This window comes from Balaenoptera physalus (assembly GCF_965194825.1).
Source record: "Balaenoptera physalus genome assembly, chromosome: 8".
Taxonomy (NCBI): domain Eukaryota; kingdom Metazoa; phylum Chordata; class Mammalia; order Artiodactyla; family Balaenopteridae; genus Balaenoptera; species Balaenoptera physalus.
The window spans coordinates 100,461,272-100,478,923 of NC_138887.1; the positions used below are offsets into that span (position 1 = coordinate 100,461,272).

The 17,652-nt window shown below is 58.7% G+C and overlaps 1 protein-coding gene across 4 annotated transcripts; it reads right to left on the bottom strand.

Moving 5' to 3' along the window:
• Positions 1–423: 423 nt before the first annotated feature.
• On the bottom strand, positions 424–17,597 carry IMPDH1 (inosine monophosphate dehydrogenase 1). Of its 4 annotated transcripts, none has more exons than XM_082472335.1 (16): positions 17,341–17,593; positions 13,148–13,246; positions 10,986–11,034; positions 7,557–7,658; positions 7,339–7,413; positions 6,827–7,033; positions 6,588–6,675; positions 5,556–5,755; positions 4,820–4,910; positions 4,498–4,593; positions 3,367–3,510; positions 3,127–3,271; positions 2,667–2,810; positions 2,432–2,515; positions 1,845–1,861; positions 424–1,173 (listed from the first exon to the last, which is right to left on the bottom strand). In XM_082472335.1, exons 1-16 carry the CDS (start codon positions 17,508–17,510, stop codon positions 1,073–1,075), a joined length of 1,812 nt encoding a protein of 603 aa, XP_082328461.1. In that variant the 5' UTR covers positions 17,511–17,593; the 3' UTR covers positions 424–1,072. The 4 variants fall into 4 exon arrangements, with proteins under 4 accessions (XP_082328461.1, XP_082328462.1, XP_082328463.1 ...); XM_082472334.1 differs by lacking the exon at positions 424–1,173 and adding an exon at positions 1,180–1,453 and having other exon boundaries at positions 17,341–17,597; XM_082472336.1 differs by lacking the exon at positions 1,845–1,861 and having other exon boundaries at positions 17,341–17,590.
• Positions 17,598–17,652: the final 55 nt, after the last annotated feature.

Sequence of the window (17,652 nt, forward strand, 5' to 3'; positions counted from 1 at the left end):
GCAGGCCCTGGGCCTGGTGGTCAGGGCCACAGCCATGCTCTACTTCCACCTGTGCGCGAGCTGCACCATTCAGCATCACGAGGCTGCAGTGAGCGCTTTCTGGCAGCCGCCCGTGAGGCTAGTCTTCTACGCTAGTCTTCTACAGCCACGATGACCCCCTCTGCGACAGGGCCTGCCTGCAGGAGCTGCTGGCCAGCTGGCAGCAGCTGGGCAAGCCGGTGTGGGCGCAGGCCTGGGAGACCTCGCGCCACGCGGCCCACCTGCGCCAGCACCCCCTGGAGTGCCGCAGCACTCTCACCACCTTCCCGGGGAGGCTCGGCCTGGCGAGCCCCGCGGCCCGGCTCTGATGGGGCTCTGGGCTCCAGCTTACCACCAGGAGAGGGTCTAGCCGTCCAGTGGACAAGGGACAGAGACAGGATGGCAGAGGCGTTGAAACCTCTTGATTTATTCAGATTATTTAACATACAATGACGCAACTGTGACCCCAAAGTGTGCAAAGTTAAAGCCTTCAACTGCAGCTGAGAGGAGAGGGCAGGAACGGTACACCTGGGGATGGGGGTGAGTCAGGAATGATGGGCAGCCTCCTCCCCAGGGCCAGGGATGGGGCGGCCTGAGGAGCAGGGCCTGGATAGTCCAGGGCCAGGGGTAGGGGGCAGAGACCTCCCTCTGGCCTAGGTCAGGAGCCCAGAAGTGCCACATGGCTGAGGGGGCAGCAGCCCGGGAAGGGGCCAGAGGCAGAGCCAGGAGAGCACCAATTCTGGGATGGGGGTTAGGGAGGGAGGTGCCCTACAGGAGAAGCCAGGAGGGGCCACCTGTCCCAGGGGTGAGAGCCGGGCCGGAGCAGGCTGCAGCAAGAAAGACCTGAGGCAGGCGCAGGGCCTGAGAGCCCAGGCTGGCTGGGCTCAGGGGGACTGAAGAAGGGGGAACCCGGGGGGCTCCCAGGGCAGCCCGGCCTGGGAGCAGTCCTGACTCTGCGGGGGAAGCCCAGGGAGGGGCCGCAGACCCTCAGGGCCTCCCCTCCTCTCTCCCTGGAAAGGAGCTGGGGAACCAGTAGTGCAAATCTGTGGACCACTCAGTTATGGAGGGAGGCTGTACCCAAAGGGGGACCCTGGGGCATGACCCCTCCGCCGCCTCGGCCTCCACCACCATCCTCAGTACAGCCGCTTCTCATAACTGTGGGCACAAGGCAAGAGGGAAACTGAGAGTGGGTATGTGGGAAGGTGGCCTCACCTCCCCAGACCCCCTTGCCCAGGCCAGCCCTGGGCCGCCGGGCGGCCCCCAGATTCAGGAGAGGCAGTGAGCTGCAGAAGCCTCTGCCTCTCAGCCACAGGGGGCGGGACGGAATGAGAAGCAGGCCACGTGCCTCTGTCTGCCTCAGGCCAAGGCTCCCGGAAGAACCATGCCAGGCCCAGGGACAGCCATGCTCCTTCTGGCCACAGCCGCAGCTGGTGGACTGTCCTCAGTGCCGGGGTGGAGAGACAGCTCAGGAAGGCACGGCCCATCCTCACAGAGCAAGGTCAGGCCAATCTGAGCCTCTGCTTCCCACGTCTCCACCCCACCCCTGAAGGCACTGTGGCCTAGGTCCCTTGTGGTCACTGGGTCCAGTCCAAGACAGGACAGCCTCAGGCCTGTGGTCAGGGACATCTCTCTGCACCCCGGGAGGGGATGGTTCCTCTGGAGGAGGGGCCACCGCCAGCTGCCCCAAGCATGATGCTAGTACTAGGGCCCATGTCCCATGATTACACCCCAGCACGCCCCCAACCCAACGCCCCGCCCCAGCCCAGGCCCCACCCAGACTGCCCCTGCTCTACTCTACGCCTGGCCCGGGCAGCGCGGTTACTTACACGGCAGAAAGGTATAGCTACGGGAGGATGGGGCAGAAAGAGACACAGGTTAGATGCCCGCCTATGCCTGGGGGGACAGGCCCTCTCGACCAGGGCGGGGCCGCATGCCTGCAACTACTGCTGCCAACTAGCACTGCCCCCGCCCACGGTCGCCCCAGCGCCGGCCCTGGCATCTGTCTCTCTGCCCTTCTCCCCGCCAAGGGCTCATGCCCCCAGCCTCCACCTGCCTGCCTGGTGCCGCCACCAGCCAGAGCCCAGCACCGCCAGCCCCTGCGACCAGCCACCAAGCTTCTGAGCAAGCAAGGGCTGGGGAGCCCAGGAGGGGCTAGAGGCCGCATCTCCCATGCCTGGCTCGGGGGAGATGCCCGAGGGGATGGGAGGGCCTGCCTGGGTGGGGACTAAAGGACAGGGTTCAAGGGTGGGCTGGGCCCTGTAGGAGAGGGTGATGGGGGTCATCCTGCAGCAGCCTCCATCCCTGGTGCAGATGGTCCTTGGGGTCCATGAGACCTCGGCTCAGCCTCTGAACCATGGCCCCACCTGCCTGACCCAGTGCCAGCCAGCTGGGGCAAGGAGGCTGCCACACTTACGAGTGCAGGCCGTGGACACCACCCTCGATCTGAGCTGACATGGTCCGCTTCTCAAACTTGAGCTCCCCTGAGTACATCATGGACCTGCAGGCAGGGAAGTGGTGCAGGTCAGGGGCACCAAGGGTGGAGGAGAGAGAGAGAGACAGAGAGAGAGAGAAAGGAAATGGGAAATATGGGGGCGCCAGGAGCCTCCCTGCTGCCCCCCACCTGCTGCCCCTCTAGTCACAGCACTCACCGCAGGACAGACAGGCTACGGGCACCGATATCCTGGCAGCCATGCTGGATCCCCGCTATGAGGTAGGGCACGAACTTCTGAATGGAGCCTTTGTCCTGGATGGAGCCCGAGACACCCTGCGCGATCTTCACCTTATCTCCCTCGCTGCACGGAAGGCGGGAAGACTGAGCCCTGCCACCCATGGCTCAGGGGACCCCACCCCACCTCTCAAGGGTACCAGCAGAGGGGCTACCACCCAGAAGTACCCCCAAAGCCGCCACCCCCTGGACTACAGCATAAATAAGCATGGATTCCGAGTCAGGTGGCCCCGGCACCATCCCAGGTCTGCAACTTGGGCCCTGTGCCTTGGGTTCCAGAACTGTAATGTGGAGACTGGGTGCCACCTTGGGCAGTCAAAGGCTCGGGTGGACCTGAGGGGCTGGGAGCTGCTCTGCCTGGGGCCAGGGCTGGGGGCAGGCACCTGAAGTAGCGCTTCTGGCTGCTGCTGCTCTTCTCCATGGCGTCCAGCGAGCCCATGCCGCGGTACTTCTTGAGCCTCACACCATCCGAGAAGAAGTACTCGCCGGGGGCCTCCGTGGTGGCGGCGAGCAGGGAGCCCATCATCACTGCAGTGGTCGGGGGGGGTCAGTGCCTCTAGCCCCATGGCCCTCCCACCGCCCCCCACCGGCCTGCTTGATCGCCGGCAGACCTGCCCCCTCACCTGTGGAGGCACCAAGGGCCAGGGCCTTGACCACATGCCCCACGGTCTGGATGCCACCATCGGCTATGACTGGCACCCCGAAGCGCCGGGCGTACTCGGCCACCTTGTACACGGCAGTGCCCTGGGGCCGACCACAGGCCATCACTGGGGACAGTACACAAGATAAAGGCGTCAACAGCAACGGGAGCCAGGTGCAGTACAGGCCCCTTTCTCCTTGTGCCCTACCTCCACTTGGGAAAAGGGACAGGGCTGGATGTTAATGCGGCAAAAAAATAAGTGGCAGCAAATAACACTAGGTGAACGCGCTCCAGGAACCTGGACCACCCCACCTACAAGAGCACTACGGGGACCCCGGGGGCAGCATCAGTACTGGCCTCAGCCTCACCTCTCTCCAGGCACTAGTTCCCTTACAAAGTTACTAGAGTTAGGTACTCACAGCCTCCTTTGGGATACTGGCTTGTATTTCTTTAAGTTTAATTGTCCAAGGTCCTTAAGTGTTACATTTCTAAGTGAGAATTCTAAGGAACCAGCACTTATCTAAGGATGGATGCAAGGCTGGATAAAGGAGAAAAAAAAACTTCTCTGGCGGTACCTTTGTTTGTTTTGTTCTTATTGCACCCCAAGGTTTAGAACAACACCTGACACACAGTAGGTCCTCAATTAACATTTGTTAATTTGTGGAGAAGGCCCACATCTCACCTCAGGGGTCAGCTAATGCGAAGGTAGACAGTTAAAAGCAGAGGCTTAGAGACCAAACTGGGAAGATGTTTTGGGCAGAGAAGACCAAATGGGTCATTCAGCGTTTGGGAGACATGACCAGACATGACCAAGGGGCCAGATGCACCAGTCTTGGGCCTGCAGATTAGACTTCCTTGACCAGAATCTGAGAAGCAGACTGGCACACACCCCAAACTCACGGTGACCTCATCTTACACCTGCCTCCCCCCAAGTCAGTGGGCTAGACAGGCCGAGTCTGAGCCTGGGTCACCCCTGAACCCACCATCCCAGAAAGGGGCCTGGCTGAGTGAGCACTCTGCATGCATCTGTGGAGCGAGACTGAGGCCCCAGGGCCTGTGGAGGGCGACTGGGGCGTTCTAAGTGGCAGTCACTCACTCTCCTACTGACACCCACCTTCTTGGGTGATGCAGATGGAGCCGCAGCCCATGCCCACACGTAGCCCGTCCACACCAGCGTCAATCAGGTTCTTGGCCTGAGCTGCTGTCACCACTGGGGGGGAGGGGGAGTGGGAGAGGAGGAACAGTGTGAGGATGGGTTGCCCCTGCCCCGCCCGGGGGCTTCCTGGGACCCCAGTCTACACCTCCCCTTCACCTGCTGTGACCAAAGCCCATTCATTCAGCTCCCTGCCCCTCCATGCCAAGAGCGATGCCATCACCAGGGAATGCCAAAGGACGTAGAAAGGTTACACAGTGAGGGGGCAAGGGCCAGCACTCACCATTCCCCCCAATCACCTGGAGGCGGGGGTACTTCTGCTTGATGTAGTGTACCATGGCGATCTGATACACAGAGTTCCCTTGGGATGAGTCCTGTGAAAAGGGCGACAGGAAAGCTTAGGCTTGGAGGCTGAGAATCCTCACTGAGGGAGGGGGTCTTAAGTGGACAAATCCTGAAATTGTATCAAAGATGTACGAGGATACACCTTTGTCTTTTTCTGGGAAGACACTGGACAGTTCTCGGCAGAGTCTCAAAGGGGCCTGCCTTCCCCCAAAGGTTAAGCACCACTAACACAGAGTCTCAGAGCAGACAAAGCCCTTTCATACCCACAATATGGACTGGTTCTCACAGCAAAGAGATGGTGCCTGTGGTCGTATCCACTTCCCACCAACTCACGAACCAAACAGAATTACTTAACCTCTTGAGCCTCGGTTTCCCCCTCTGACAAGTGGGCATGGAGATTGTACCTCAGGGGGCTGCTGTGAGGGCTGAGTTCATCTGCATGAACGCCTTAGTGCAGCGCCTGGCAAGTGGGAGGTGCTCACTGCACGTGAGTGGTAACTGTTAGGGTCAAGTTATGAGTGCGAAGGGCCCCCAGAGGGGTCCACAGTTTGTTCTGAGCTGTCAGAGTACCAGTGACCCTCCCAATTCTGACCCCGGGCTTAATTAGAGGTGAAGCTGGTCTTCATAAGCCTCAACTCTACTGAGCCGCCCCTGCTCCAGGGCAGTGTCCGTACCAGCACTATGACGTCGGCGCCCGCCTGGGTGAGCAGGTCCAGGCGGTACTTGTCATCCTCACGGGTGCCCACGGCCGCCCCGCACAGCAGCTGCTTGTGGGAATCCTTGGAGGCCAGAGGGTAGTCCCGGTTCTTCTTCAGGTCAGTGCGGGCAATGATGGCCACTAACTCATCTCGATCATTGACAATGGGCAGCTTCCCTGACAAGGAACGCAGGGGTGAATTGAAGGAGCAGGCTTCTGAGAGTGGGGTAGGGGGGTAGTGAGAATGAAAATGGACCAGGCCAGATTTCACTGCAGTACCCAAACCAACCACTAGGTGACAGCACCCACCCAGGAAGCGCTCCTAGGGACCTGGCTCTCTGCCCAAGGAACAGGAAGCAAAGAAACCCAGTTCCTGGAGCTCTTCCTGCCCTGTGGCCTGGCCAGGCTCGGTGGGCAGCCCCTGAGCACTGGCAGCCTTTCCCCTGAAGGGCCACAGGCCACAGTGGTCAAAAAACTCACAGCTAGGGCACAAACACGAGGCTATCCTGCAGGGCGAAACATGTGTCCTGCCCAACACCACCCCAGAGAACGATCCAGTATGGGCCAGGGGAGCATTTCCCAGTGGGTCCCACAGGGACCTAATGGATATTATGTCAACAGCCTCAATGTCAAATAAATTTAACCGCAAGACTTCTCAGAGCCTTTGATAAAGTAACATACAATTCCTTATGCAAGATGGGGAATACAGAAAGCAGCGTTTTTCAGACTTGTAAGAACACGGAGCCCTTTTTTCATGATGAGTGTTTCACAGGACTAGTCGTTTTGGGAAATATCCTGTGAAGATGCCAAATAAGGGATGGGCTTTCCTGAGTCAGGAAAAAGACCTCAGAAGTCATGCTCCAGCCTGACGTTATTCAAGCCTTCCCTGAGGCCCAGACTAGTTGCAGGGACAACCTGCAAGGCTGTGAAGGAACAGGGGGCTCTGGGGGTACAGGGAGCCGGGCTGGGGGAGGGGGAGTTCTTGCATTTTCCACCTCCTCCCTGGTACCTTTCTTGCTGCGCTGCAGGATCTCGTTTGCCTCTTTCAGTGTCACACCCGCTGGAGCCACCACCAGCTCATTCCGCGGTGTCATCACCTGTGGGGCCAGGAACATTTGCCTGCAGGTTGGCAGGTGAGAGAGAAGGGAGCCAGGCCTCCCTCTGGTCCCTGGTCACAGGCACCGGCCTGAGGCCCCGGGACGTGCGGTCCTCTCTGCCCCAGCCATGCTCTCCCTGCCCCGCGGGTACCTCACTGAGGAGGGTGGTGTGGTCCTTCTCGGCGAGGAAATCGATGTCTCGGGAGGTGACGATGCCCACCAGCTTGCTGCCCATGGTGCCCGTCTCAGTGATGGGGATGCCAGAGAAGCCATGCCGGATCTTGGCCTCTAGCACGTCACCCACGGTGTGCGAGGGGCTCAGCACCACAGGGTCCGTGATGAAGCCCTGTTCAAACTTCTGCGGGCAGAGACAGGGGAAGGAAAAGGCTGGAAGAAAGCTGGAGGTGTGTACAGTCTGGCCACAGGGGGCCGAGGGTCTCCTGGCTGTGCCACAGGGGAGCCAGGGCCCGCCACGGGGCAAGAGGCCAGTGGGGAAACGAGGGCTGCCCTGCGCTCCCACTGTGGAGAAGGGCAGACAAGACCCCACAGCCACCAGCCAGGGAGCGCACCGGCCCGCAGAGCTGGCAATGGGAGGTTGGGAGGGCCTGTGAGGCGGAGGCTGCCAGAGGGCATCTTCTTTCTCAGGACGGGCCTGGTACTCGCCTTGACCTTTCGCACCTCGTTGGCCTGGAACTCTGGAGTGCAGTTGTGGTGAATGAAACCGATACCGCCCATCAGCTGGGGTTGAAGGGAAGAATGGTCAGAGCCAGGGGGCCAGCCCTCCTCACTCTGCAAACCCCGCCTCTGATTCCAATTCCTCCTGACGCCCACCCCACTCGGTCCTCTTGGCCCTGGGGTCCCCACCCAGGTGCTCAACTCACAGCCATCGCGATGGCCATGTCAGCCTCTGTCACAGTGTCCATGGGGGAGGAGATGAGTGGCGTCTTCAGCGTGATCTTCCGAGTCAGGGCTGAAGTCAGGTCCTGAAGATGGAGACACAGGCTATGTGAAAAGTTTTATCATTCATTCGACAAACATTTACTGAGCTGCTACATGTACCTAGCACCAGGACAGGCCCTGGGGATACAGCAGTGAGCGAGGTGGATGAGTCTCTGCTACCTCTTCCAGAGCTTATACTCGGAAGGAAAAACGACACACACGAAACGTGCACAAGGTGATTCCAGTTGGGATGACGGCTCCAAAGGAAACCAACGAGGCAAAGTGACCACTGGAGAAAGAATGTGGGGATTAGGGAAACCTCTTTCTTGGGAGGCGACAAATGAAAACTTATCAAGTTAAAGTCCCCAAAGAGGGACTGTTGTTCCAGGCTGAGGGAGCTGTGTGTGAAACCCCGCCTCTGATTCCAATTCTCCCTGAGGTGCGTTTAAGAAAGAAAAAGCTAGTAGAGTGGAGGGGAGGGAAAGAGGCAGCAGCTGAGGGCTGAGAGGCAGGGGGCGGGTCAAGGATATGCAGCCTTGAAAGGAGCTTGCATTCAATTTTCAGATGAGAATCCACTGGAGGACCTCAGGCGGAGGAGAGACATGATCTGATTTAAAGAGGTCACTCGGGTTCCGATGTGGAGGTGGGATTCCAGGTGACAAGGCGTGAAACAGAGAGACCACCAGGGAGGCTGCTGACAGGTCCAGGTGGGAGATGCTGGGCACTGGGAACGTGGAGGCGTGGGAAGCAGTCTATTAGACATCCAATCCACGGGAGTAGGTGACTAAGGGTCTGCAGCTCAAGGGAGAGCTCAGGACTGCAAGGATATTCAGGAAGCATTTGCCTGTGAGTGGCGGCCAAGGCCAGATCACAGATTCCTCTGAGATTCAGGCCAACAGCTGTGGATCCTAGCCCACAAAACCCTCAGACACAGACTTTGCTATATAATTTTTTGGAGACACAAAGGCCCCTGCAGTCCATTCCCAGACTCTGGCTGAGAACCCTGGCCCTGCAGTCTAGAAAACTCCCCCTTCTCCTCTCTGATCCTAGCACAGGAGAAGAGCCACAGCCTCCTGACATAGGCCACAGGACAGGGAGACCCTTGACGGCCAGGGGGGCTTCTCCCAGCCCTCTTTTCCTTGCACCCTGCCCAGGATCTGGCACAAAGCCAGGGTGCTCAGAAACTGAACAGCCAAACCAAGAAGGCTTCCTGGTTGCTGTCACAAGGGGAATATCCAGAATAGTCCTAATTTCCCCCTGAAAAATCTGTCTGGGTCAGCACTGGCTACACAGGCTGGACATGAGCTTCCCCAACGTATAAGTGATCCAGGGACACTCGGGCCCTCTGGCATTTCATGACAATCAGACCTGAATACATATCAATGATAACAGCAACAGAAAAAAATTTTTTTTAATGTGTATTAATTCATGATAGAATAACCTAACTTTTCCATGAAATGACTTACACCCATCAGCATTAGCTCCTGGGCTCCTGTAGGTTTGTCATATGTTAATTGTGTAAAGGACATTGGTCATTCACCTGGTTTATTGCTGAGCCCCTCCAGTTAAGGGAGGCACTGTTTCCTTGTATTTGTCCACAATCTAACTTCTTTTTTTTTTTTTTAAACCTCATCTCTTTTTCTTTTTTTTTTTTTTTTAATATTTATTTATTTATTTATTTTTGGCTGTGTTGGGTCTTTGTTGCTGCACGGGCTTTCTCTAGTTGCAGTGAGCGGGGGCTACTCTTCGTTGTGGTGTGCGGGCTTCTCACTGTGGTGGCTTCTCTTGGTGAAGAGCATGGGCTGTAGGTGTGCAAGCTTCAGTAGTTGTGGCACGTGGGCACAGTAGTTGTGGCTCGCGGGCTCTAGAGCACAGGCTCAGTAGTTGCGGCGCACAGGCTTAGTTGCTCCGCAGCATGTGGGATCTTCCCAGACCAGGGCTCGAACCCGTGTCCCCTGCATTGGCAGGCGGATTCTTAACCACTGTGCCACCAGGGAAGTCCTTTTTCTTTTTTTTAATGTTTTTTATTTTATTTATTTATTTTTGGCTGTGTTGGGTCTTCGCTGCTGCGCGCGGGCTTTCTCTAGTTGTGGTGAGCAGGGGCTGCTCTTTGTTGCAGTGTGCGGGCTTCTCATTGCGGTGGCTTCTCTTGTTGCGGAGCACGGGCTCTAGGCACATGGGCCTCAGCAGTTGTGGCGCGCAGGCTCAGTAGTTGTGATGCACGGGCTCAGTAGCTGTGGCGCAGGGGCTTAGTTGCTCCGTGGCATGTGGGATCCTCTCGGACCAGGGCTCGAATCTGTGTCCCCTGCATTGGCAGGCAGATTCTTAACCACTGTACCACCAGGGAACCCCCATAATCTAACTTCTTCAAACCCTCTTGCCAGTTCTTATATATCATGGATCCACAAACAAGTCTGTCCACCTCTTCCAAAGTCTCCATAATCTTACTGGCTTCTATGATGTCTTTGCTTAGCACTTCAGACAAAATCCAGTAAGTAATAAAGCAGCCACACCCACGTGCCTGCCCACCCCCTCCCTGGGCCTTTCTGAACCTCACCTCAGGCTCTGTCAGTGAGCCCTCTGGCCTCAGGCGAGGCCCCACTCTCAGGATACCCCCAAATCCCCATAGCTGTCTCTAACCCATTAGGCATAATCCACTGACTGTGCCAGTTTCTCTGACAGCACTAAAGGTTACATCCACCACATTCCCAAGAAAAGTCTCTCCCGGGAATTCCCTGGTGGTCCAGTGGTTAGGACTCTGCACTCTCACTGCTGAGGGTCCGGGTTCAATCCCTGGTTGGGGAACTAAGATCCCACAAGCTGCAAAAGAGGCAAGGTGTAGCTTTTAAAAAAAAAAGAAAAGTTGGGCTTCCCTGGTGGCGCAGTGGTTAAGAATCTGCCTGCCAGTGCAGGAGACATGGGTTCAAGCCCTGGTCCGGGAAGATCCCACATGCCACGGAGCAACTAAGCCCGTGAGCCACAACTACTGAGCCTGCGTTCTAGAGCCCGCGAGCCACAACTACTGAAGCCCGCGTGCCACAACTACTGAAGCCCGCGCGCCTAGAGCCTGTACTCCGCAACAAGAGAAGCCACCACAACGAGAAGCCCTTGCACTGCAAGTAGCCCCTGCTAGCCGCAATTAGGGAAAGGCTGCGCGCACAGCAATGAAGGCCCAACACAGGAAGAAAGGAAGAAAGAAAGAAAGGAAAGGGGAGGGAAGGAAGGAAGGAAGGAAGGAAGGAAGGAAGGAAGAAAGAAAGAAAGAAAGAAAGAAAGAAAGAGTCTCTACCACACCCTGCCCTTGAGCAAGAGATCAGCCTCTGGCACCACAAACACATCCCCTCTACCCCATCAGTGGAAGAGATACTCACCACCTCATCAGCTGTGAAGTCTATGAATCCTGGGAGAATCAGGAAATCGCTGTGAAGAGAGGAAAGTGACTGTTCCTGGGTGAGGAGGGGTCCCTGAAAAGGGCAGGGCCTGCCACACCAGGGGAAGCAGCACGGGGGTGGGGAGATGGGCAGAGCCTCCGAGCCCTGTGCCATGTCAGGACTGAACCACCCTCATGCCCCTCACTAGCATCTTGTCGACTTTAGCCCAGAGAGCTAGAGCCAAAGGTGGCGTAAGCTCTGTGGTCCTAGGGCGCCACCAAGGCAGTTGGCCCCAAATGTCCATTGTCTTCAGGGCTCAGAGTTCATCTAGGAACCTAGACGTTCCCATAATGCAGCACACAGCAGATAAGGTGCCTGCCCTTGAAAACTTCTCGATCTTGAGAGGGGGAGACAATAAATAAACACAGAATACACCTGAGAACAGTTTAGTAGGGCAGCATGGCATGAACACCACACAGCACAGGGCAAGCTGCACAGCCCAGTGCCAGGGCTGCTGAGTCACACAGGGTTCAGAACAGCACAGAGGGACCCCAGGGGGCTGAGTGCGGGGCATGTTCTGACAGAGCAGGCATTGGTAAAGGTTTGCCCAGTTGGACGGGAGCAGCCAACAGACATGGCCTGGGATGGGAAAGGGGAGGAAGGGGCCTTATAGTTAGGACCAGGACACTGGGGGCCCAGCCAAAGCACAGTAGTGGCCAACACTAGCGTGGAAAGGGAATGCAGGCCTGCATGCGTAAGGCAAAGCACAGTGCCACTGCCCAGGAGCCCCGACGGGTTCAATCTCCCTGAAATCACAGGGCCTAGACAGACACAACCAAAAGCACATGCCCCATGGTGTTCAGGAACACCCCCAACCAGACTAAGCAAAGCCATCGGGCACCCCAGGGCAGGAAGGAAAAGCTACAGGGTGGATGGGAGGGGTGGGGTCTTTAATTTGCCCCAAGGCCTAGAACAATTTCCCTAGGAAGTTTCCCTGGGAGACTCCACGGAAACTATATCATAGATACTCTATCCCCCCTCATCAAAGACCACCAAAGAAATAAAGAATCTTCACTGCCCCTGTCCCTAGGCAGCCCTTCTTCTGTACAGTGAAGAGGCCTCTGTGGCTCACTTAGAGGCAGGGAAGAAACGCTGGAGTCTGGGCCCCTTGGCATTTTCTAGGGATTATATACACCCCTCACCTGGCCCACACCCCAGCTACTCTGACAAGGAAGAGGAGACACTCCTCAGGACTGACTGGGTATCTTGGTGTCCAGGGAAACCGCCTGCCAAGCAGGAGTGCTTACAGGCAAAGGCAGGAACTAGCAGGAGACAGGGCAGGGATGCTCCTGGCTCACCAGCATCCTCACTCCACCCCAGTCCCAGGTCCTGATGCTCTTTCCTGGCATGGACACAGTCCTGCAGGCACAAGAAGAGCCAGTGCCCGGCCTGCAGCCCACAGGACAACTGGCCCAGGGCCCACGGAAAAGCACGTTAAGCCAGAGGCAAACGGATAGGTCTTGCCCTCCTCAAAACTCCTGGGCGAGGTGGGCTTGGGTGGGTGATAGTCAAAGAATACTCATGCCCGGGGGGCACCAGTACTAACTTGTAGGCAGCCAGGGGCACAAGTGGAAAGAAGACTGGACTGGACGGTGGAAAAAAAGAGCCATCCCATCTGCCCAGCTGGGCATCTCCTGGGGGCAACACCCAAGCAGCTGCCTTAGCTGGGCTCCAGGGCCCCCTCTGCCCTCGTGGTGACGCTGGGAGTTGAGAGGGTGTCGTGGACCAAGGTCTGGAAAGTCTCCATTACTCCCACATCTCGCGTTCCCACACGCCCCAAGGCCCCTCCATGCGGCCAAGATGCCCGTGAGAGGAGGAAGGGGGCAGGCAGGACCCGGATCTAGCCAGAAACGGGGCATGGCACCGAGGGCCGCGATGTCGCTGTGCCACGTCCGTCTGCTCTCGGCGCGGGCCGCCTTCCTTCCCTTGCCCAGCCCTCCCCCACCCCGCCCCCCGCCCAAGTCGCTCGAATCGGGCCGGGGACGCGGGCGTCACCAAGGGGGGAGCTGTGCACGTGCAGGGCCGGGGCCGGGAGTCGGGGGGGGGGGGTCACGGCGCGTTAGTGCGCGCACCCAGGTAGGGCCGAGGCCCCCAGCGCTTACTTGTAGGTGAGGCCGTCGGCGTTGGCGAACAGCTGCTGCGCAGTGAGCCCATCCTCGGGCACGTAACCGGTGCCGCCGCTGATCAGATAGTCCGCCATGCTGCCAGGAGACACCGCGGCCCGACATAAACACCCGCGCGGGCCGCCCCGCTACCGCTGCTGCCGCTGCTGCTACTGCTGACGCCGCGCCACGGCCACGCTGCCGCCGCGGGCTGGGAGGGCCGGGGGCGGGGGCTGCGGCAGCGGCGGGGCGGGCCCAGGGCGCCGCCCTCCCCCGGGAGCCCGCCGCCTCCGCCCGGAACAGCACAAAGAGCCCCGCGGAGCCCGGCCCAGCCGCCGCCGCCGCGCGCACGCCCAGGGCCGCCTGCAATGGCACAGCGGCCACTCGGGACCGGGGCGGGGGAGGACGTGTGGATCCAACGCGAGGAGGGGGCTGAGCCAGGCCGGGACACGCCCCCTCCGCCGCTCCACGTCCCGCCTCCTAGGCTCCCCGCAGCGCCTCCCCCAGGCCCGCCAGCATCCTGGGCCACCCCAAGCCATCCGACCCCGCCGGCCTGAGTCTCCCCTGGCCCTACTCCCCAGCCCCAGGGTTACCTCTCACATGGTTTACCTTTCCCAAGACTAAGGCTCAGACTTTAACCAGGGCCTGGAGCCCTGAGGAACTGGTTTGGGCTGACAGCTCCCCAACACAGCAGTTTGAGGTTGTGCCCTCCCGGCAGTGCACCCGCCCGCGCTCCCCACAACTGGGCATCAGTCCTAGGGGTCAGGCATCCTTAACAATGACAATCCCTGACCTTTGGGTGGCCTTGGAGCCCTCTGCAGTTTACAGGCGTTTTTCATAAATGATCACATTTACTCTACAATCTAGTAATTGCCAATTATTAGGTGTCCCACCCCACCCCTGCTTTACAGATGCAAAACCTACAGTTCAGGGGGGGTTGGAGACAGGTACTACACCTGACTCCTGATCCAATGCTTCAGTCTTACATCCTGTCTCATCCCCAGCTCAAAAAGTAGTGTGGATACCGTGGGTTTTAACCCCAGAGGGGAAAGTTTGCTTTTATTTGGGAGGGTAGCATGGTGGGAAGGTGAGGGAGGATCACAGGCCTGGCCTAGGCAAGTATGTATACATATAAATTAGGGCAGAGGCTAGGGAAGTTTTGAGAATTTCCCAAAGCAGACATTTGGTGGCCCTGGATGCCCAGCAAGACCCAGATTTCTACATGAAGGTAGTAAGATTAGGTAGCAAGTTGACTCACATGGGAGGAGGTGGGGTGTCAGGGGGCAGACCCTCCCCCTTTGCGTGACCAGAACTACTAACGCTACTGCCTGACCAGAAGCCAGAAAGCGGATTTCCACCCCTCCCCCACACCCTCTGCCCCAGGCCCAAATGCCACGCTCTCCTCCCTCTGTCCTCCTATGGTCCCTACGGCTCATTTCTTGGTGAAGTGAGGGAAAGCTGGGCCAGGGACACAGTCCTCTCCCTGGCAAGGTGGCTGTCTGTGGTACTCCCTCCATCCCCAGCCCTCGAGGCTGGGTTTGTTTACCTCTCCCCAGTGTGGTGGCAGCCAGGCCCAAGGGAAACTCCCTGGGATGCCCAGCCCCCCCAGTGACGCCCCGGGACCCTGCCAGGAAAACACAGCCTGTTCCATCTATGTGCAGAGGGGAGGGGAGGCTTCCCACAGAGCTGGGGTGATGAGGCCCATGAGGCTGAGAGTGCTGCAGGGGGCTCACAGATGTCCACAGTGCCCTCTTTCTTACTGTGGGGGGACCAGAAAAATCACAGGCGCCCAAGCTTCCCTCTCTACCCAGGGAGCCCCAAGGAGGCTCCTGATGGGGGCCTCTGGAGGCCCTCTGGTGTTGAGAAGTGGGGGAGAGGGCCTGCTGGGGTTCTTTGCTGAGTGGGGATTGGGGCCAACTTGCTAGGGATGCCTGGGACGTACTTGATCCCTCTGCACTCACAGACTCATCCAGAGGGCCTGAGCCATATGGGGAGGAGGGTCATCCTGAGGCGACCAGCACTAGGACCTCCTACTGGCCACCTGGAGGCAGAGCAGTGAGACCAGCCACAGAAAGCACCTGGCCACTCAGGGCTGTCCTGGGCACCTTTCTAGCCATAGAAGGATGGGGCTAGGATAGCATTGCAGGCACAGCACCCGGGCTGCCCCTGTGGTCTCCCTGGGTCTCTGAGGGACCTGCTCTGGGTCACTATCTCCTGCAACTAGGGTACTATTCAAGGTTCCACCAGGGCTGGGGCCCAGGACAGCAGCTGGGTTCTGCCATCTCAGTTGACCTTAGTATGACACCTGCCCCAGCGTAGAACTCAGAACCAGAGGAGGAGGCTGCCAGGCTGAGTTGTGGGGAGAGTCCTCTTCCCGGTGGCCACAGACCTCACAGCCCCACTCCCGTCTCCTGCTGCTCCACACCTCCTCCTGCTTTGACCTGTGTCAGGGCTCCTCGTTACTCTAAGCTGCTGAGCTCAGCCCTGCGTTAGGCTGTCCTCTTCCAGAAACTGTTAATCCCCCCCCAGCTTTCCTCCTCCCTCTTCCTGATCTTCCCCCCACTGCTTCCTCCATGGGGAGGAGACACCAGGCAACCAGCAGCTTCCTCAGCTCGAGGAAGGGCTGTTGGTCCCCTGAGGCTCCACACCTAGCAGCTGCGAGGGCAACGGAACAGAACAGACCCAAGCCCCTTCCTTAGGACGGGGGGGGGGGGGGCACCCATATCCAGGCAGGGAGCCCAGAGGTCTCTTTCTAGTCTGGGGCTATTTGAAAGGACAAGATTTCAAAACACTTCCGAGGGGAGAGGTGGGGTGGGGGAGTGCTAATAACATTGTTGACCTGGGTTAGGGGACATAGTTTGCCCAAGTTCAAACCAGAGAGCAATAACTCTGGCCTCAGACCTAGACTTCTCATGGAACCCTGTCCTCTTCCCACAGCTTTAAGCTAGTGATGGCAGATGGAGGTCTAGCCAGTAGGTTTTGAATCTCATTACACCACCTGGCTGGGTCTCAGGTTTTACACAGGCTCTTCAGAGTCTGGTGGGGGTGTGGGGATAGTACAGGTGCAGAAGTACAATCTGGAGAAGGGATGTTCCTGGTGTTCTGAAATGATACTTTTGCAATACCTTCTCCAACCAAGGCACTGCTTCCATCAAGGCCCCGTGTGCCCCAGCACACTCCCTCACCTCCTGTAGCTTCTCTCTATTGCCCTGGACCTTGAGCCCCAGTAGCTGGATTTCTAGGATGGGAGGAAGGATACAGTTGCCAGAACCACAGTCAATTCTAGAGAGCCAGCCTGCGGGGGCAGGAGGGGCCAGCCTTCACCCAGCAGCCCCTTAAGCCGTTAAAAGTTCTTACATAAGAGGCCAACCCCTGGGCAGAGCTGCAGGGCTAATTCCCCCAGACCACCGCCCACCCCACCCCCCTCAAACCCAGCTTCCAGGTCACCTCCCCAAGCTGCTGAGCACCAACAGATGGGACAGGGAAAGAAGTCCAAATCCTCTGGACCGGAAGGACAGTGGGATTGCATTTCAAGCTGCGATACAATCCAGAGATTAGCCACTGTCTCCTTTTCAGTCAGTCCCCTGGGACCCAGATCAACACCTCCACTCTTCCTCCAGGGACCCTAACAGACCCCAGCAGGGTAAGGGCAGAGGGGGTTTTGAATCTTAGGAGAGACCCTTGGGTGAGCTGCACTGGCCGCCTCATCAGACCTCAGTGAATGGTGAGGAGGGGACGGTGTCCTCACTCGACTCCGAGGAGGCCCTCCATCTGGTCACCTACACCTGCCAGGAAGACTCTGAAGATAGTTCTAGGAGGAAACGGCTAAGGAGGAGTAAGCAAAGTTGGACATGGACTTCAATAGGCTCGGTCTGAACCCCGGGAGTTGGAGCCACTTGGCTCGGGTGTGTAGTTGAGGTCAGATCCAGGACTAAAATTTTAGGGATCGTTCTTCCGACCTGCTCCCCGGTGCAACACAGCACTGAACCTTTTTCCACAGTGCCCGCCTGCATCCCCCAACCAAAGCTGGGTGCGCGGAGCGTCTGAGCCCGGTTTCAGGAAGTTAGAGCTTAAGGTGGTAAGAAGGCATGGGTGGTGGGACCTACCCTTCCCCTCCCCCGCAGCGCTGCCTGGTTCCCAGAGCCGCCGCGCCCGCCCCGGATGCGCCCCGCGCGCTCTGCCCTGGGCGTCACCTCTCAGGCTCGTAGCCGGCCTGCAGCAGGCGGGCGCTGTACCGCTGTGCCGCCGTCTCGTGTCCCGGGTGTTGCCGGGCTCCGGGCTCCGGAACATCGGCGGCTCCGCCTCCCTGCAGCGGCGGTGGGAGCGGCCCCGACCCGGCTGGCGGAGCGCGCGGCTCCTCCATGAGGACGCCGCGGCTCAGGGAGGGTGGGCGGGAGCCTCTCCGCCTAGAGGCTCCCCGGCCCGGGCTAGGGAGTGAGCGCAGCCCAGTCTGGTCTGGGGAAGGGGCGGGGCCGCCGAGGCGGGGCCTGCGTGCCGGGGGCGGG

Excerpts from the sequence above, each read along its gene's own strand:
- IMPDH1 (XM_082472334.1), bottom strand. The coding sequence starts at position 17,510 with ATGGAGGAGCCGCGCGCTCCGCCAGCCGGGTCGGGGCCGCTCCCACCG. Across the intron at positions 4,911-5,555 it reads GCGCCGACGTCATAGTGCTG|GACTCATCCCAAGGGAACTC; the intron begins GTACGGACACTG and ends CCCTTTTCACAG. Across the intron at positions 3,272-3,366 it reads GGCCCTTGGTGCCTCCACAG|TGATGATGGGCTCCCTGCTC; the intron begins GTGAGGGGGCAG and ends CGACCACTGCAG.